The 20,693-nt window shown below is 48.6% G+C and overlaps 1 protein-coding gene and 1 long non-coding RNA gene across 2 annotated transcripts in view; one reads left to right on the top strand and one right to left on the bottom strand.

The window, feature by feature from the left end:
* Positions 1–266: 266 nt before the first annotated feature.
* RGCC (regulator of cell cycle) lies at positions 267–15,573 on the bottom strand. Its single transcript, XM_086328811.1, has 5 exons — positions 15,332–15,573; positions 14,498–14,683; positions 5,024–5,131; positions 2,345–2,407; positions 267–640 (listed from the first exon to the last, which is right to left on the bottom strand). The coding sequence occupies exons 1-5, from the start codon at positions 15,378–15,380 to the stop codon at positions 633–635; spliced, it is 414 nt and encodes a 137-aa protein (XP_086184937.1). The 5' UTR covers positions 15,381–15,573; the 3' UTR covers positions 267–632.
* Positions 14,950–20,693, top strand: part of LOC147361373 (uncharacterized) — a 21,670-nt gene continuing 15,926 nt past the window's right edge. The window contains exon 1 of the long non-coding RNA XR_015137813.1: positions 14,950–15,156. This is a non-coding gene — a long non-coding RNA (uncharacterized LOC147361373). The remainder of the gene's footprint in view (positions 15,157–20,693) is intronic.

Raw genomic sequence — 20,693 nt, 5'->3', positions numbered from 1 at the left:
AAGCTTTTAAAAAAAAAAAAAACCCACAATCCTCAAATTAAAATTTCCCACCAACCATATGCCAGAATTTCCCTTCAGAGTGCAGAATGAGCTTCAAAGTAACACTTTCTCTCACTAATCATCCCACTGACTAGTGCAACGTGGCAGCACCCAGAGTCCCCATTAGAAGTCAAGAGGTATGTTATTTCCACTTGAACACCACCTGGATGGAAACATATTGAAAGAAACCAAGAGGGGGAAAAAAGGAAGGCTTCCAAAAGACAGACTCCAGTTCAAACTTTATTTGCATACAAAAATATATTATAATGGGGAAAGCATATTACTGTTTCCAACTATATATAATTAATTACAAATATTTTCATAAAAGCATTTTAAATTACAGAGAAGCTATGTTTTAAGAGGAAATACAACATTAGCATGAGTCATCTGCTCTAATACGCTGCAAGCAGGTAAACAAAGTCAGTCTCTAACCTGCCCAGAGATGAGCCCAAAGGTGTTTTTAGGACGAGCCTGGTGGTGGGTGAGCAACATCTCTGCCCCCTCCAGCAGCATATTCTGTAGCTGATTTCATCAGGTCCTCTGAGCTTTCTGAAACTTCTCCCTTAGGATGGAAGGACCCAAAACTTCTTGTTTCACATGCCTGTCAATAGGAGACAGAGAAGGTGATCCACTCGCAAAAGCTGACAATTCCTATGCTTAACCATGTGCTTCCCAGGCAGCACAAGTGGGAAAGAACCCGCCTGCCAATGCAGGAGACTAAGAGATACAGGTTCGATTCCTGGGTCGGGAAGGTCCCCTGGAGGAGGGCATGGCAACCCATGCCAGTATTCTTGCCTGGAGAATCCCATGGACAAAGGAGCCTGGTGGGCTACGGTCCGTAAGATCGAAAAGAGTTAGACACGACTGAAGCGACTTAGCTCACATGCTTAACCGGAGCACACCTCCCAGACAGGCATCCAAGCACCAAACTTAATGGCAGGCTTCCCCTGTAATGTACGTCTGAAGAACTGGTATGACTGGGCAGCCTGCTGCAATTTTCATGACGCCAACAAGCACGTTCCACGGGTCTAACACAAAATGTGTTGCAATTACAATCATCTCTGTCAAAACAGACCTTGGTCTTCTGATGGAGGATGGTATGGGTGATAACGTCTTCTAGTACACAGAAACTGCAGAAGAACTTTCCACCTAATAGTAGGTAGGTCTGTCTGAAACCTTGTTTAAGAACAGAATTCTTTTTAAGTAACCAGGTTTGGATCTATTTTTTCAGATCCTATCCAGCTATTTAGCATAGCACAGCATAAGATATGGAAAACTGACTCTTTCATTGTAAAATGGAAGGGGCTAAGATGAAATTCTCCAGGGCTGCTCTGTGACTGAACAAGGCCCCCCAAGGGTAAGTTGTGGAAAGTGTCATCCAGGAAACTCCAGCTGACCCTTCTGGCGCTTGTGAGCCTGTTCTTTGGAAGTGGAATGTGTGGATTGATTCTCGGGGTCCTTTCTTCCAGGCACCCCCATGGCAATTATGATCTGATACCTTCAGTTCTCAAAAATTTTGGTCACAGAGAATGGGGTGCCATTAGCGTAACTGACAAATGGGAAACGGGGTACCAAATACCTGATCCAGGTCTTTCAGTAACTGGTGTAGGTCTTTGGTTATAAGATCTCCCCAAGCCAATTTTCTCTTTGGGAACCCAACCCTCTGGAAGTCAGATCAAACCCCTGGCTCTAACTTGTGAAGTTTTCTCCGACCCCTGAGATTGAACCCTCTGGTTTGTCAGTATAATGCTGTTCAGTCGTGAGGTTGTGTCTGACTCTTTGCGACCCCATGGACTGTAGCCCACCAGGCTCCTTTTCCTCCACTCTCTCCCTTAGTTTGCTCAAATTAATGTCCACTGTGTCAGTAATGCTATCTAACTATCTCACTCTCTTCTCCTTTTGCCTTCAATCTTTCCCAGCATCAGGGGCTTTTCCGATGAGTCAGCTCTATTAATCAGTATAATACTCAGTGGTCAATAAGCTGATTTCTTTTCTGAAAAAGCCTGGCAGGCCACCATGCTGGGAAGGCTCCAACCTCACTCTAACTACTACTTTACTCTCCACTTCTCAAACAAAATGCCATTGTTTGTTGGGGGCCAAGTTCTCACTGGTTGCAAAGGCAGTCAACTTCAATGCCAGCTTATCCTCAGGATTTCTTTCTGAGCCACTAGGGTCCTGTTTCTGAACCTAAAAACACCTTATGATATAACTTCCTGCCACAGACAAGCTGGTAAACATCACTGAACTTTATCAGAGGTGCTGGTTGGTTTTGTTTTGTTTTTTAAACTACCAGGCATGTACTCACTTGCTAAGGTTCTGTCCAGATCAGCAATAAAGTCTTCTAGCTCTTTCGTATCTCCAAGTTTGGCTGAAAAGCAAGAGTTCAGGTTCAGTTTCTATATTCAAGACAGCTGATGAATCTGATTTTTCCAGAATTATATGACCCTCATCTCTCTGTCTTCTGAGATTTTATTAAATAGTGTCCTGTACAAACCCTAAGTGGTTGCTCCAAAGTTTACTTACAAGCAACTCAGAAGCTTTTTCTGAAGATTAGCCTAAATGTTTCTTTCTGAGTTTTGTAGTTCATCATCCCCCCATCCCCCACCCATATCCCAGCAGCCTAGAAGAAGTATCTCTCTTCGCTACTTTAAAAGCTGGGAGGTGGAGGCTTCCCTGCAGTCCAGTGGTTAAGAATCCGCCTCCCACTGCAGGGGACAAGTGCATCCCTGGTCCACAAAGATCCCACGTGCCGCGGAGCAAAGAAGCCTGTGTGCCACAGCCACTGAGCCTGGGCTCTGGTGCCTATGAACCAGAACTACTGAGCCCGCGTCCCTAGAGCCCCTGCTCCACAACAGGAGAAGCCCCTACAACGAGAAGCCCCTGCACCACGACTGGAGAGTGAGCCCCTGCTCACCACGCCGAGAGAAAGCCTGTGCGCAGCAGCGAAGACCCAGCACAGCCATAAATAAATAAAATCGAGAAGCAAACAAACAAGTTGGAAGGTACAGTGAGACAGGGACAGGGAAGGAAGATTGAAAGTTTTAACTCTCTGATTGTGTAGAATTTGAGTTAGCAGCCAAAATATTCGGGAAGCAATGCAGTGTGTGGAATGCACACCCAGAGTCCCTACTTCCTGCTCAACTTCTCTGACGCAGTCTTGTTCACACTATCACTCCAGGGCAATACTTCAGCCCACGTGGTGCCCCCAGGATGGAATTCACTAAGCGCTACTGTTCCTTGTCAAAAGGGTACAGGGAAGGCGACAGGGGGCTCCTGGGTCTGGGCGGCCTTGTGCCATGCAGGTGCCAACACAGGGTAACAAGGCCCCACCGTGATCTTGTTCCATCCACATCCTAAGACTTGTCCTTCTTTCTGCGTGTCTTGCTTTCTCCTCTAGAGCTCATTGTTCATGCCTTCTCTGGATGCACGTCTTTATTAATCAGACCCCTCAGTAGCACATGCTCGAGCTTAGTCGCCTCCGATTCTTTGCGATCCCACGGACTGAGCCCACCAGACTCCTACAGCCAAAGGACTTCCCAGGCAAGAATACTGGGGTGGGTTGCCATTTCCTGATCCAGGGAATTTTCCTGACCCAGGGATCAAACCCACATCTCTTGTGTCTCCTGCCTTGGCAGGCGGATTCTTTACCACTGCACCACCTAGGAAGCTGGCTACAAATAACTCACTGTTTTTAGCTTTTAAAGTCAATTTGCCACTAGGGCTTTTTTCCCCCTCTTTAATTTCTACCTCTAGAGGATCAGGTAGCAAATCTGGGCTTGTTTTAAGCCACTTTCTAGACTGTTCTGTCTCTCTCAATTCAACAGATCTATTACAGACGGAGGGCTGGACAATGGCGGAATTCCCAGGGGCTGCTGGCTTTGCTATGTGGGGAGGAGAACTTTAAAAGGTCTCTTTTGAAAAAGGGCGAAATTCTGCCTTCCTGCCTGAGTGAGAAAATGATGAAATCTTCATATTTCTTTTTAACTATGTTCCATTTTTATTGCATTCTGCAACTATTTTCAGTGAGTGTAACATTTCTTAAGGGGAAAAAAAACTCCTTTTGTTTTCAAAGGGCACTTGCCCAATAGAACATTCAGCTCTCTGGCTGGAGACAATTTACTTAGCTCCAAAATATAAGAAACTGCTCATGCATCTTTAAAAACTTTTTTGTCTATTAATATCGCAGTAGAGGCAGGCTGAAGCTGCTATTTTGAATTATGTTAGATCATCACTTGTTTCATAATGATGACCCCATTTAATTGCTAAATTGGTCATCTGAGAGCATTCTTTAAAGAGTTAATGCAATTAAAAAAAAAAAGAACTCAACTTTCTGCAAATCCTAACTGCTGAGTTTTACATTCTAGAACCAGCCAGTCTAGGAGAGCACTATCATTTAGCACCGAATTGATAACAACACACAAGAGAAAACAACGTCTGCAGTCTACACATTTTCTTTCTCCCTTCTCTACATCGTTTCCCGGAATAAAAAAGTGCAAGTGTTAGTGGCTCAGTCGTGTCCAACTCCTCGCAACCCCATGGACTGCAGCCCGCCAGGCTCGCCTGTCCATGGGATTCTCCAGGCAAGAATTCTGGAGTGGGGAGCCATTCCCTTGTCTAGAGGATCTTCCTGACCCCAGGGACTGAAACGGGATCTTCCTGCATTTCGGGTGGATTCTGTAACATCTGAGCCATCCATCCCCTGCCACCCACCAGTTACCTGATTTCACTTTCATGCTGATCAAAATTCTGAGAAATAACAAAATCTACTCTACACTGTACTGTACAAAGACACTGCTGCTGCTGCTGCTAAGTCACTTCAGTCGTGTCCGACTCTGTGCGACCCCAGGTATGAAGATACTAGTCTTCTCTATTTGTTTTGCACATTTGGGAAAGACTGGTTAGGGGTAAGGCAGAAGAGAGAAGAGGCTGAGGAGTAGAGGGAATAAGGAAGCCAAAAAACTCACATTCCAACTAGTAGACTTACCTTTCCGAGCAGGAGCAGAAGAACAGAGCAGAGCTGGAGTGCTGTCTGTTGGAGAATTCAATTTTTCATCACTGAAGCTGAAGCTGTTCCTATAAAGCGATTCAGCACCTTTCAGGAAAGAAAACATAACTCATTAGAAATGGTTTATCAGTCTCCTAGTCTATTGATAACCAACAGTGTTTCTCCAAAGGGAGCAAAGTTATAAAAAAAAAAATTTGATTTCCAGATTTTATATTTGTTGTTGTTTAGTTGCTAAGTCATGTCCGACTCTTTGTGATCCCATGGACTGCAGCATGCCAGGCTTTCCTGTTCCTCACTATCTCCTGAAGTTTGCCCAAGTTCACGCCCATTTTATATTTATGCTCCTAAATTTGAGACAGGAGAGTATGCCTGTGTATGTGTGAGTGTGTGTCTCCAATCAGGCACACCAAAGGTCCTTGCTTCCCTAAAAAAAGAAGGGTCAACAGGACCATCATGACCAGACCAGCCTCCTTTGCAACACATGGGTGCCCACTGCCCAGGTGTCTGACAGCTAAGCCAACGTTTGGCCGATGGAGGCCAGGGGCGGGGGGCGGGGGTGGCTTGGGATGTGAGACATAAGGAACCATCTTTCCTGAAAAATGTCCCTTCAGCCCTCTGAACCCCCTAAAATACAAAGTTAAGGTTGGATCCCACTACTTAATAATCCTCCCTGTCTGCTCACGAGAGAGTCTTTGGCATGGTCTTTCCTGAGCTCCTGTATTCTGGGGATAAGCTAGAAGGTCAAAGACAAAGATTTCTTCTCCTGGAGGCTGTAGATTACAAACACGTTGGGTGACTGGGTGGCTCCATTGTCCTGCTCCTGAAAACAAGAGCGAGGCAAGGTACCAGAAGCAAAGCTGAGCTGAGCATCTAGGAAATCATCTCAGCTACCAAGTATTTGGGAGCCCTGGAACAAGACAATGTCTCTGGGCCCTTGCTTGTGTGTGTGTGTGTGCTTGATCACTCAGTCGAGTCCAACTCTTTGCGACCCCATGGGCTGTAGCCTCCTCTGTTCATGGGATTCTTCAGGCAAGAATACTGGAGTGGGTTGCCATTTCCTTTTGGGGGTGGGGGTGGGTTTGCTTACAGAATGGACTTGAAAGATGACTCAGTCCACCTTCCCATTATACAGATGGGCCTTTGCTTACCCATCTGTAAAATGGGAAGGTGGACTGAATGATCCTTAAAGTCCCTTCCAGCTCTGAAGTTCTGAGATCCTACTTCTGAGTCCTGCCAAGGGAAAGGAAACCAACCCCAACCAGCCCAGTCCTATGGTGGTGACACAGAAAGGGCGCTCGCTGCTGGCTGAGCTGTACCAACTCAAAGACTCAGAGGCAGAGCCGGCGGTGGAAGCAGGATGTGGCCTCTGAGGTCACAGACGAACAGCCTTCCTGGTTAAAACAAAACACAAAGCCTGGCACGAGGGTAGCACAGACGTGCTCTGGGAAGGCTGCTCAGGTGCAAGAGGGCAGCTGAACCACAATGGCCGGGCCGGGCTCCCTCTCCTCCTTGGGATGCACCTGGTTTCATCCAATCGCCTCCAGCTCAGGAGGAGGCAAAACCATCTTTCTTTGCTCCTCTTAACTCAAAAGGAACAGGACTCAGTGACAAGAGACAACCAGAATAAAAGACAGCTTTCAGAAACAGAAGGTTCTGGCCCCAAGAGAATTCCTCTTCATCCCTAAAGAAGGCACCTCACAGGTCCCCCATGGCCCCGAGGAGGTGGTCCCAGGCCGTCTTGTCTTCCTGGCCAACACACCCATCACGTTCAGTTTTCCAAACACATACAACCCTCGCGGTTGATCCTTCCTTCTTAGGTCCAGTCCGGGCCACCTAAAAGGACCACAATCCTTTTTCAGGGCTTTGATGATGAACACCTACTGAGATCTGAAACTCTGAATGTTAGGCTTACATTTCCGCAAAAATGTATTTCCCAGAATAGTGGTCCTTTGAGAAGAACTGCATGGTCCCTGGACCCTGAGACACACCGAGCCCCTTGGAGGGTCCTCTGATGAAACTCCAACGTGCCTGAGATGTCTTGTGATAAACAAGCCGGCTTAGCCCTATTTGGCGGTTTCACGTGCCCACGGGACACTGTTTTGGTGGCACCTCTGTTATTATCTCCCGGGACACTTGTACTCGGTGAACTCAAAGTGGGAAGCCCTCGCGCTGGCTTGTCAGCTGAGCCCCACTCTGGAGCGATGCGGGTTTTCTCAAGTGAAGGCCTTTCCCCCCGACACACGGGAGAGCAGTCATGCTCACTGCAGACCCACCACGTCATCTTACCACCTGTCACCTCGTAAGAGGCAAGGGAATCGCCATAAATAGAACCCAAGAGACTTGTGGGGAAAAGGCGAAACGAGCCTGAGGGGCAGGAAAACCACAGACAGCCCAAGGCAGGCAGGCCTCGAGCCCGGACCCGGGAGCCAGGAGGAAGGCATGCAGGTCTCTGCCACAGTGCATTTGGCTGCAAAGGGCCCCGTGAGCATCGCCCCATTCCCGGGCCCCGCAGGCGGCACCCTGGCCTCCACCTCTCAGGGGCGGTTGGCCCCACCACCGTCACCACCCTGCCTCCCCGGCATTCCTGCACCCCGTCCTGCACCCAGGCCCTGGTTCTGGGCCTCACTTCTGTCCTGCCCCAACTCCCCAGAAATTTTACATCGACGTATACTTACCCCTTGGGGACGGGGAAACACACACACACACACACACAATTTGTTTGCTTCACACACCAAGTAGACCAAGTGCTATTGAGTTTGGGAGAAAGTAATGAACTAGACATGGAGATGGTCCCCGCAAAATGGTAGGGAACAGGAATCCGGTGGGGATTCACGACTCCTCAGGTAACTCGGTTGCTCTAGGGGACCCTGCAGAGTCACACTGCACCAGGACATCACCACAGCTCACGGCTCACCCTTTAGAGCCTGGGGCTTAAATTCCTTTTTGTATTAAATTCCTTTAATTATTTTATTAAGTAATTATTTAATTACTAAATATTTTAATTTTAATTAATATTAATTAATAATATTTATTATTATAAGTAATTGATATTAATATTTTAATTATTAAATATTTATATTATATTATACATTGTAATTTATATTATATTATATTAATTGAGAACATTTATTATTATAATTAATTGATGTTAATTAATATTTTAATTATTAAATATTTAATAATTATTTAAAATATTAAATAATTATTAAATTATTTTATTAAATTCCTTTAATTATTAAATTCCTTTAAGTATTTTCCTCAACCTCAGGAAATGTATATAGACAAGCTGACTGCTCCTTGACTGGCAGATTCAGCTGCAAACTACTGAGCCAACCTTTCAAATAATCAGGAGTTGCCTCTAACTGATAATGAGCTCAGGCTACTCTCACAATGAGACGGAGGGGGGAAAAAAAATCCTAGTTGCTGTCCCCCTAGAGCTGTGTGGCACCGAGGCCGTGTGATGCTGTGCGAGTCACTTCGTCTCGGAGCTTCAGTTTCTTTTAAGAAAGGGGGATAAGAAACCCAGGCGCTCCATGTGCTGCCTATGGTTTTCAGGCTTTATTTTTTCAACAAACTGGAGGAAGGCATGCTCAGAAGAAAGGCCACCACAGGGAATAATAAGACTCCAGATTCTGGGGCCAAGCTTCTTCCTCTTCTTTAGAGAGTAGCAAAACTCTTAAGAAAAAAATTTATCTTCAGAGGCGCCTTAGAACAAACCTCCCAAGAACAATCCCACCAACACAGAAGTAATCCAACCTCTCTCAACCCTTTATCCAATAAAGTTTCATTCCACAGTGAATAAGATTGCATGCTAGGTGTAAATTAAAAGGGAAGCAAAGCTTGCCTTCCTGTTCTTTTCACTCCCCTAGAACTCGATTTCTTGCAAAATAACAGCCAGTTAGTCTGACAAGTGACAGCAATGTGTTGCTGGCTGATAGCATAGTAATGTATTATTGCCTGCCCAGTATCAGTCACTGCCATTAACAAGGGCTCAAGGGACATATAGCAGTGATGATCTGGGGACCCCTGGCAGGTGGCAAAGCTAGATATTGCAGGGCCTTACAATATCTACCGCCATCAGCTCCGCAGTCCCATCAGAAATGTCCTTGGCAAGTCGAACTGGCTCACTGAAGCCAGGAACCTCAAATTCAGGGAGCAAGTTTGCTAAGACATCATCAAAAGAAATGTGAGCATATTAAATATTCGAACATCTTAACCATAGGAGCGCCCACAAAGCTTGGAAAACTTGGCTATAAAAACAAAGACTTGTTTAAAAGGTAGACGTGTTGTTTTCATTTGGGGGTGGGGAGAAAGGTAATTTGGGGGTTGGCACCAGCGTGTGTTACTCCAGAGGGAAGGAAAACCACAGACAGTAACCGTGGCCCGGAGCTCCTGTAAATATAGAACAATCCCACATGTTTCAGGCAAGCAAACCATAGTAATTAACTGAGAAAAAGAAAGCCTTGGACCTGTTTCCCTTTCGCCACAGGGAATGGTTTGTGCGGGGTGGGGGAGGGGGTCAGCTCTCCCGCTCAACATCTACATTCCAACAGCTACACTGATAGAATAAGAAAGCATTTCTCAATCTCACCACTATTATTCCAGCTTCTCTTCTGGGGCTGCTCGGTCCCTCTATATGCCTTCAGGTGTCCACCAGTGATGGGGCTTCCCTGGTGGCTCAGCGGTAAAGATTATGCTTGCAACGCAGGAGCCACTGGAGACCCAGGTTCCGATCCCTGGGTCGGGAAGATCCCCTGGAGGAGGGCACAGCAACTCACTCCAGTATTCCTGCCTGGAGAATCCTACAGACAGAGGAGCCTGGCGAGCCACAGTCCATAAGGTCACAAAGAGTCAGACACAACTGAAGCGACTTAGCACACACATGCATACACGTCTACCAGTGACACTTGTTCACACCAGGACACCCTGAGGGCTCCGAACCCCTCATTCCCTCTCGGCTTGAACAAGTTCAAGTCCTGGCCTCAGTGGCTCTTACGTCAGATCAGCTAGTAGGCTACCTGTCACATGTGCCCCCCAGGTCCTCTCTCCCAGGGTCAAGCTAGAACAGTCGAGGCAAAGAAATACAGACGATCTAGGTCTTGCACAAGCTGCTGCTGCTGCTAAGTCCCTTCAGTCCTGTCCGACTCTGTGCAACCCCATAGACGGCAGCCCACCAGGCTCCCCCATCCCTGGGACTCTCCAGGCAAGAACACTGGAGTGGGTTGCCACTTCCTTCTCCAAAGCATGAAAGTGAAAAGTGGAAGGAAAGTCGCTCAATCGTGTCTGACTCTTCTCGACCCCATGGACTGCAGCCCACCAGGCTCCTCCGCCCATGGGATTTTCCAGGCAAGAGTCCTGGAGTGGGGTGCCATCGCCTTCTCTGTTGCACCAGCTAGAGAAGCCAGTTCCTCTTTCCCTCCAATGGCCCAACAGAATCATAAAAGCCCCAGCATGCAGAGTAGACCTTGGACCTTTTCTGTTAAGAAGCAAAAAACTTCCCCCCTCAAAGGAAAAAGGAACCTCCAATCCATCAAAGATGTGAGTTCACATCACCTTTTAAAGTGCCAGTTAATATTGGAAACTTCCTGTAAAATCAATCTGTGGAATCATAAATTAACACTTTGGTTAAAATTTAGTATATGATGAGTTAAAATGTTATTGAACACATTTGAGAAGTCACGATGTATACATACAGTGCTGAAAATACTGAAAGAACAACAGGGTTTTCGAGCTAAGTTCAAATCAAAGATGTTCACCATGCCTGCAGCATGTCTGAGGATCAGGCTTGAACCTCACTGCCCCGGCTCCTAACCGAGCTGCCTTCCACTGCTAAAGCTGAAACTGCTCTCACGAAAATGCCTGGTGTTGACTGTTGGAACCAAAATCTAGAAGAAAAGTACAATTCTCATCAAGCCCGATTTGAATCGCTCCTAACGTGAAGTTGCCTTGCCACTGTTATATTGGCCCTCTTCAAGTCTTAGGAGGATTCCCTGTAAGTAGAAACAGGAAGACATATTTCCTTATTAAACATCCGCTCTTCTCTCCAATGGAAGTAACTTGCTTCTCTGGTTAAAAGAAGGAATGTCTAGTTTTTCTCCTTTGGATGCTAGCAACCAATTTTTTAATTGAAATGTAGTTGATTTACAATATTGTATTAGTTTCAAGTATACAGCAAAATTATTCAGATACACATATATATCCTTTTTTTTATTCTTTTCCATTATAGGTTATTACAAGATATGGAATATAGTTCCCTGTGCTACACAATAAATCGTGCTGTTTCTCTGTTTCATATATGGTAGTATGTATCTGTTAATCCCATACTCCTAATTTATCCTTCTCCCTGCTTCCCCCGCCCTCAGTAACCTTGTTTCCTATGTCCATAAGAGCCTGTTTCTGTTCTGTATATAAGTTCATTGGTATTATACTTTTAGATCCCACATATATGTGATATCATAGAACATTTGTCTTTCCCTCTAAATTTTTTTAAGAGAAAAAGAAAGGTTCTTCAAAAAAGCAGGAATGCAGTGGGTAGTCTTCAGAGTGATGGAGTTGTAAAATGCAGAGCGAAAAACCAAAGTCCCAAAGGTTCAGAGCTTCGTGGGAGCTTCATAATAACATGTTCATGCAAAACATTGGCCCAAATGTATCTGGCCCATGTGACACACCATGGCATGTGCATTTTATTGTTCTCTTAAAAACATCAAACAGGGCAAATATTTTCTTTCTAATCCTGAGCTTATGGATGTTTCTAGTGAGTGAAAGTCGCTCAGTCACGTCGACTCTTTGCGACTCCATGGACTATACAGTCCATGGAACTCTCCAGGCCAGAATTCTGGAGTGGGTAGCATTTTCATTCTCCAGGGGATCTTCCCAACCCAGGGATCGAACCCAGGTCTCCCACATTGCAGGCGGATTCTTTACCAACTGAGCCACAAGGGAAGCCCAAGAATACTGGAGTGGGCGGCTAACAGCATCATTAAATAGAATCCTTTCCATTTCACAGCTAGAGAAACTGAGGCCCACTCCTCATGCAGGGCCCCAACAGAGCTCAGCCTTGGCTCCATGGACCCGGCGAGGGGGCCACGGCCTTGAAGAGACACCTTCAAACATGACCATGATTGACAAACAGGCACGTGATCCCTGTCCAAGTCTATCCAGGAGGGCCTGGTTTCCATACCAGCCAGCCATCCACGGTGACAGACAAAACCTTAGAGACTGTCCAAGTGGTTCCACTATTTAATCAGAAAAAAAGGAGACAATAGGGCCTGCATTGCTGGACTGTGGTAGGGAACGTGGGAGATAGCACATTTAAGGCTAAGCAAAGAGCTTGCTAATCGTGGACTAATAGATAATAACAGTAATCACAGAAAAGGCTTGGCAAAAGAGAGCTGCTCTTACTTCCATCATCCTAGGGTGTCTCCTTTTTGCTGGGGAGATCCTACATTTCAGTAGGACCCACCTCTCTCAAATACTCTCTTCCACAGAAAAGCACTGAACAGATAAATGAGTATAACAAATGTCTGTGATCCACTCTTGGCGGCAATTAAGACACGTATTATGCATCCTCAAGAAATGACTATTTAGATACACAGCGCTTCTGCCAAGACTATTTCTAACCAGCCTCGTGAGGGCCAAACTACACATTTATAGGAAAGACTAATGTCATCCAAGCCTTCTTCATACCCTCCCGTTTACTTCTCTAACCACCAAACCAAGGGTTAGTTTAGCAGTTAACAACAAAGGCAGAAAACACAGTCCACACACCCTAAGAAAAACTACAGACCATTCCAAACAATCTCCCCTGAAGCTGTGAAGAATGTGTTTCGAGTGCCTTTTCTTTGAGGCCCCCCCGAAAACGGATCCCAGATCTGAAATCCTACCCAGGGGGAGTTGCAATCACCCATGAATGAGTGAGCTCAGGCCCTATTCTAGCCAAGTGCAGCTGTGGTTTAGAATGGAGCTGTTCTTTGCAAGAGAGCAGCCCTGAACACACTGTGCCAGCTTTCTTTCCCACGGGGGAGAGAATTTGTACTTGATGAATGTGCCCCAGTAGAAGGAGACACATTTAAGTTTGGCTACATACATTGAGACAAATTTCAAAATTTTCTCGACTTCCCTTTGAAATTGAAAATAAGCGGTCTGGTCATTAGCAACAAAGTCCAAACATACAGAATGGAAAATTAACAGCAGATGATTCCATTCCCTTTCACCTCAAAAGCTGCAATTAGATCTAACCCTTGGGCAGGGCTGCCAAGGCAAGTCAAGCTGGAACTCTTAAGTTTCTGACTCCAGGCCTGAACTGGATGGCCAGTGCTCTTTATTCCTTTTCAGGAGGACAGCTCATGTGTAAGTCCAAGACTGTATCTTTGCCTGTAACAAGGAGAAGCTTCAGATGGCAAAAGAAGGGAATCACAAGGAAAGCTCATTGTTTTTACTTCCAGAGTAAAGGGCAGCAAAGGGAGTGACATTTTGGCAAGTAACCCATCTAGGGAATGAAACCTCAAGAATTATCCAGTAGTGTTCAAAATTCACTTTGAAAAATAGTAAGTCATGCGGGTTGGGAAAAACGACAGTCACAGAAGATTGAAAAGTCACCCAGTTTGCTGTTTGATCCTACAGGACATTTGAGGTCCTGGAAAAAGTGGCCTTTCTTTATAACAAGGTGATTTAGGGCAGCCTGGGGGGTGGTCTCCACCATGAAACAGTAAGCAGGAAGCAGCTCTGCGTCCATCTGCTCTCTACCGGCACCCACCCACCCACTCACGCCGCCGCCCCCGCCCCAGCCCTCTCCCACCCTATCCCCTCTTCCTCCCCACCCCCAGCCCCAGACTGGGTACCGGGGTGGGGCCGGGAGTCTGAGCCAGCAGTTCACGTCATGGACCTGCCTGAAGGATGAGGGACACTCTCTAAATACTTGGACTTAGCAGTGCTAGGATTCTTTCAAAACTTCGGACAGTGTAATACCAAGTTCGGCGGGCTCAGGGCCAGGAGAAAGTGCAAGAAGCGTTTCAAACACCCCAAGAACGGGAGCTTAAGAAACCTTTCCTGGTTTCACCAATATGTCCATCCTGCGCCCTCTCGGGGGCCCTGGACCCCACGCCTGTGGCGCTTTCTCCACATCCTCTGAAGATGCCGCTGAAAGCGGCAAGGAGCGGGGAGAGGGCGCCCTGGGGAGGCCCTCCTGGGTCCTGACACCTGCCGGCGGGCGGCGTGGAGCCCAGCCTGCCTTCGGGAGACCGCCCTCCGGGGTCTGGTCCCTGCCGGCCGTGCGGCCCCAGAGACTCCCAGAGTCCTAGAGACGGCGCTGGGCTTCGGGGCTCGCTCGGCCGGGCCCCCAGCCCGCGGTTTTCCCGATGAGCACGCGGAGCCCCGAGCCCCGGGCGCTCCCCCGCGGGCCGGGTGCCCGGAGTGCCCGGGGCGCGACAGCTTCCGCGGCGGCGCCACACTCACTCTCGGAGTCGCTGAAGCCGCTGCTGTCGCTGACGCTGGCGCTGCTGCGCCGCTTCATGCGCTCCAGGTGCTCCTCGTAGCGGAAGTGGCGCTCGTGGAAGGGCGACGCGAAGTCGGCCAGCACCGCATCGAACTCGCACAGCGCGTCCGTCAGGTCCCCCGCGTCGGCAGAGTCCAAGGCCGGGGCTGCGCAGAGGCGGAGGGCGCGGGTGAGGGCGGGAGCCGGGCCACGGTCGGGTCCCGCGTCCCGCCGGCGCCCGCGGGGTACCCGAGGGTCGCCAGACCACGTGGACTGCGCTCCGGCCGGGGTCGGGCGGGGTGGGGCAGCCCGCGATCGCCGCCGGCCGCTGGCTGTTATCGTTCAAGACTCCACCGCCCCCTGAAATGCGCGCTAGCATCGCGCCCATTTTAGAGATAAAGAAACTGAGCCTCCACCCGGGGGAGTTGCAAGTCAAAGGTCACGCCGCTAAGCCGCAAGGCCGAGCTCTTTCGGGTGGTGGACGGATCCCCACGCTCGCGGCCCCGGGGGCGGCGGGAGGACTGAGTCAGGATGCGCCCGTGACGTGTCCCCCAGCCGGGCGGGGGCAGAGGGGAGGCAGGCGGAGGGATGGAGAGAGACTACGCGGGACCCTGCTTCTTTCGCCCCCAGCCCCCTGCAAGTAAGTGAAGTCGCTCAGTCGTGTCCTACTCTTTGCGACCCCGTGGACTGTAGCCTACCAGGCTTCTCTGTCCATGGGATTCTCCAGGCAAGAATACTGGAGTGGGTTACCATTTCCTTCTCCAATGCCCGGGTTTAAGGAGACCCACCCCCCACCCCCACCCCTCGCCACTCACCTGCGGCCGCGGCGGCCGCGGGGCTGCCCTGCGCGGCGGGCGGCTTCATGGGGGGCTCCGCCGGCGCGTGTCGCTGAGGGGCCGGAATCCTGCGAGGTCTGGGCGCTGGGGTCGTGCAGACGTGCGTGCTGCTCGCGCCGTCCCCTCTCCGGGCAGCGTCCCGCTCAGTCTGCTCCCTCGTCCGGCAGTGCTCCAGCCGCGCCGCTGCCGGCACCGCGCGCCCGCCCGCCCTTTCCCGGGTCTCCTCCGCCCGCGCGCCCCGAAGTCTTATAGCCGCGGGCGGGGGCGGGCTGGGGCGGGGCCGCGGGAGCCGGGCCGCCGGGTCTGTCCCCGCCGCCGCGCCTCGGACGCCTCCGTCCCCACCCCGGGCACCGGGCACCGCCCTCGCCACGCGCGCGCCGGGGAACCGCGGTGACGCCCAGTCGCCCGAGCCCGGGTTACAGCCCCAAATATTTACCCGCCGCTTCCCCCGCGCGCCCTGACGACGGGCCCCCACGGACGTGGCTTTGGCGACACCACCAGAATCCCCAAGACTTTGCGGCTGTGCCTCCCTGCCGGTGCCCTTAAGCTCCTCCAGCCTCCGTTTCCTCATCTGTGAAAGGGAAATGCCTAGCCCTCCGGCTTTGTTGCGAAGAATAAAGCAGCCAGGAGCCGTGGGAGACCCTGACCCACGTGGGAACCGCAGGGGTCCCTCCCGCGCGTTCCCTCGCCATTGCTCCCAAGGCCCGTGAGGACTTCGGGTGCACGGAGTGCTGAGGGCAAGGGGGCAGAAGTCGGTAGAGTCCACGGTTTTACAGTTGTTCCCATCTCGGCGCCCGGGGCCTGACTACATACAGTCCTGGGTCTTCGTGGTAGGATTTTGTTCAGGGAAGAAATTACTACGTGGATGCAGCACTAAGCCGGTCCCTCTCAGGGTCCACACTGAGCCACCCCACCCAGCCGCCTGGCAGGGGACCAGTCCTGACCCTAAAAGCCCTACACGGTGCGCTGCCCCGAGGCTTCAGCCCCTTGGCACAGGTGGCTTCTTAAATGTAAAGCAACTGAGTTGTGTTTTTTGCTCAGTTGTGTCTGACTCTTTGAGACCCCCATGTAGCCCGCCAGGCTCCTTTGTCCATGGAATTTTCCAGGCAAGAATACTGGAGAGGGTGGCTATGCCCTCTTCCGGGGGATCTTCGGCATCCAGGGATCCAACCCAGGGCTCCTGCCGTGTCTTCTGCATTGCAGGCAGATTCTGTATTGCTGAGCCACCAGGAAAGCCCATAGGTAACTAAAACAGAATAGAATAAGGTGAGCAATTCAGTACCCCAGTTGCTCGGGACATCTATCAAGTGCTTAAGAGCCATCCTCACTCAAAGTCCTATTGGACGGTGCTGCCAGGGTGTCTGCCGGCAAACCAGCCTCGGAGGGAAGGGAGGTGTCTTACTCCAGTTGTCAAAGGTCTCCTTGGGCAGGTCTTGGCGTGCACCCTTTTCAGGCCCACAGCAGCCTTGAGAGGTAGAATTACTGCTTCTGTTTACACGTGAGGAAACTGAGGCACAGAGAGCTTAAATAGCATGCTAGTCACCTAGTGATGGAAAGGCAGGTCTGTCTGGTTTCAGAGCTGCTCAGGGCTTCTAGTAAAGTAGAGAATGGAGCAAACAGGAGGAAGAGGCTCCAGTTAAGGGGGCAATTAGCCCAGGTTCTTGATGCAACGAGGCAAAGCGTACACATCCTTTTTTCTTCCTTTTGCCACTTTCGTTGCTTTTTAAAAATCTCTTTCCCTCTCTCATACTCTTTGACTTGCTGTGGTACCCACAGAGGGGTGCCCTGGGATAAAGGAGCAGTCGCCCACCTGGGAGCTGAGGCAAAGAGGGCTGCCTTACAAATGCAGCAGCCCGCTCTTTCTTTGGCTTGGCTGGGAAGCAGAGCAGTGGACATCCCAGCCCAGCTCTTGCACGACGGCTGGGAAGTCAGGTCCTCTGGGTTGAAGAAACAGTTTAGCTAATCTTCAGAGAACCTTGTTGTTATTCAGTTGCTCAGTCATGTCCACTCTTTGTGATCCCACAGACTGCAGCACACCAGGCTTCCCTGTCCTTTACTATCTCCCGGAGCTTGCTCAAATTCACGTCCCTTGAGTCGGTGATGCCATGCAACCATCTCATCCTCTGCTGCCCCCTTCTTCTGCCATCAATCTTTCCCATCATCAGGATCTTTTCCAACGAGTTGGCTCTTCACATCAGGTGGCCAAAGTACTGGAGCTTCAGCATTAGTCCTTTCGATCAATATTCAGGGTTGATTTCCTTTAGGATTGACTGGTTTGATTTCCTTTCAGTCCATGAGCCCACAGAACACTTTTTAGTGGCTATGCCAATTTACTAAGACAGTGACATGAGGATCACCTTACCTCTACCAGGAGAAGTTGGTTGGTTGGTTGGTGTCTTCTGCACCCTACTGTAAGGGAACTCCCTCGCCCAAGCTCTGGGGAGATGGATGGGCAGGGGTCTCAACTCAAAGTGTCACCTCCTCTAGGAAGGTGTCACTTCCGTTCTGGAGAACTACTGCTCCCTCTCTTTCCTAATTAGAAATGTAATAGCACTGTGTACCCACCACTGAAAATGAGCACATGTTAACGTTTGTCATTTTTGCTTCAGATTTTTTGATGTGTAACTTATATACAATGAAGTATGCAAATCTTGAGTGCCCAGTTTGGTAAATTCCTGCCTATATGTGTGCTCAGTCCATGCTCGGCCCCTCAGTTGTGTCTGACTCTTGCGACCCCATGGACTGTAGCCCACCAGGCTCCTCTGTCCATGGGGTTTTCCAGGCATGCATACTGGAATGGGTTGCCATTTCCTTCTCCAGGGGATCTTCCCGATCCAGGGATCAAACCTGTGTCTCGTGCATCTCCTGCTTTGGCAAGTGGATTCAGCACCACCTGGCAAGCCCAAGAATAGTAGCCTTTCCCTTCTCCAGGGGATCTTCCCACCTCAGGGATCGAACCTAGGTTTCCTGCATTGCAGGCAGATTCTTCACCATCTGAGCCACCAGGGAACCTATGTGTACCCCCATGTAATTACTATCCGGATCAAGATACAGTAGTTTGTCATCATCCCAGAAGGGTCTCTATGCCATTTTCCAGTCAATAGCTCCTCAAAAGTAACTCCTATTCAGAACAGTAACTCCTCTTCCGAATTCTGCCACCAGGAGTGACTTTTGCCAACTAAAATCGTAGTGTATGTATTATTTCATATCTGACTTCTTTTGTTTAACATTATGACCATGAGATGCGTCCATGTTGTTGCAGTATGAACCCATCCTCCTGTTGGAGATGTGAGTTGTTATGCTGTTGTTGTTGCAAATGTAATGTAATGTAACAACAAGTATTCTTGCACCTGTCTACTGGTATACAAAATCATTGTCTATGGGATATACATCTGGAAAGGGAATAACCAGAATGGCTTGAGGATCTCTAGTCACTGGCTAGTATAAATAAGCTGCTATGTACAGCTTGTACATTTCTTTTGCTGCCCATAAACACTCAATTCTCTTGGGTTGATACGTAGGAGGGAATTTCAGAATCACATGATAGGTGTATGTTTTGCTTTTGAAGATACTGCCAAAGAGTTTTCTGAAGTAGTTGAATGAACTGTCAGCAATGAGAAGAATTCCAGTTGTTCCATATTTGGGTCAATACATGATTCTTGTTCATTTTAGCCATAGCAGTAACTGTGTACTAGTATCTTACTGCGGGTTCTTTTTTCTTCTTCCTGTGACTTTAATTCATACTTCCCTAGTAAGTAAGTAAATTGACCACCTTTTCATATGCTTCACACATTTCTTGGCAAGAGAAGTAGAACAATACAGATACAGTTGAAAACTCCTTTTCCGTCCTTCCAGGTCCCATCCTCTCCCTCCCCAGAGATCAACATGACCATGAATTTGGGAAGTGCCCTCTCAGTCCATGTTTGTGCAACTAAATCGTATGTACACTAAAAAAAAATAGTATTGCTTTGTGTGGTTTTTAAATTTACATAACTAACGCTGAACATGCTTCGTTTTCATTCAACAGTTTTTACATAAGTTGATACACACAGATCTAGTTTATTCACTAAGTCTGCCAAATAGAATTCTATTGGATGACTACAGAACAGTATATTTACCCACTCTCAAGTTGATGGGCACTTAGGGTTGTTTCCCGTCTTTCTCTGTCGCTCACAGTCCTTAGCTAAGCTGCTCTTACCCGTCTCTTAGTGTAAGCATGCGAGTCCACTTCTACGTTCATTGTGAATCCTTTCCTAGAACCATACAGAAGGCAGAAGTTAAACCCTCTCTCCCTCGAGCCTTCTGGCCGGGTTTCGTTTTCTATTCCAGGGCCTCTGTGGTCGTCAGTTACCTGACCTTAGTGATGAAGGTGGTAAGTGACCATATTGTTCAGGTGTGACCTTGTCTCTCACTGAGGAGGGCTGGGGAGCCTTGTCTTTCATGAGCCCTGAACCCAAATTAGCTATAAAGTCTTTGCAGTATGAGGGCTTCATTGGTGACTCAGATGGTAAAGAATCCGCCTGCAATCTGGGAGATCTGGGTTCAATCCCTGGGTTGGGAAGATCCCTTGGAGGAGGCCATAGCAACTCACTCCAGTATTCTTGCCTGGAGAATCTCCATGTACAGAGAAGCCTGGTGGGCTACAGTCCACGGGGTTGCAAAGAGTTGGACAAGACTGAGCGATTAAGCATGGCAACACACTCACTTTACACTATAGTTTACATATATGTCAAGTTCCAGAGGTCATTCAGTCACACAGGTCTGCTTTGAGGAAGACTTGAGGTAGCTTATAATTCTGAAACAGAAAATCACAACTTCTTACATTTTTAAAGACCAGTTCTCTATCTTAATTGGCATCTCTTCCCCTTGCAAACTGTTAACCACTCTCTCCTGAAAGTTTTTCCTGCACATCTGTCTAACCACCTCTCCATTTCTTCTCAGAACCATTTCGTCTCTACTGCATAATTAAAGTCTGAATCCCCTACAACTCTTTCTTCTCACCTATACTCTGGCTGGGCCATCTCATCCCCTATCAAGATTGTAACTAACATTTATAAGTTTTCAAAGTTTTATCTCCAGACAAGATTTTTTTCCCCTTAAGCCTCTAAAATCCAATCAGCAAAAGACTCCTAGCATTCCTTTACGGGTGTTATATGGAAGAAACTTTTGTTTCCTAATGTCGGTTCTCCCCTTCAGACCCATGGATTCCTGAAATAAAGACTGTATTTCTCAACTGCCCTTGCAGTTGTGAGTGGTCATGTGACTTAATTCTAGACCACAGGTTCTGGGCAGATACTCTATGCAAATCTTTGAGATGTAGCCTCAAGGGAAGGGGACAGGC

Source organism: Bos grunniens, chromosome 12 (assembly GCF_055505025.1).
Source record: "Bos grunniens cultivar Pamir isolate PY7600 chromosome 12, Bosgru_T2T1.0, whole genome shotgun sequence".
Lineage (NCBI taxonomy): Eukaryota > Metazoa > Chordata > Mammalia > Artiodactyla > Bovidae > Bos > Bos grunniens.
The sequence above is the reverse complement of the archived record's forward strand: the minus strand, read 5'-3'. Positions and strand labels throughout refer to the sequence as shown.

Excerpts from the sequence above, each read along its gene's own strand:
- RGCC (XM_086328811.1), bottom strand. The coding sequence starts at position 15,380 with ATGAAGCCGCCCGCCGCGCAGGGCAGCCCCGCGGCCGCCGCGGCCGCA. Across the intron at positions 14,684-15,331 it reads CGCGGCCGCCGCGGCCGCAG|CCCCGGCCTTGGACTCTGCC; the intron begins GTGAGTGGCGAG and ends GCCTCTGCGCAG. Across the intron at positions 2,408-5,023 it reads TTCTGCTCCTGCTCGGAAAG|CCAAACTTGGAGATACGAAA; the intron begins GTAAGTCTACTA and ends CTTGCTTTTCAG.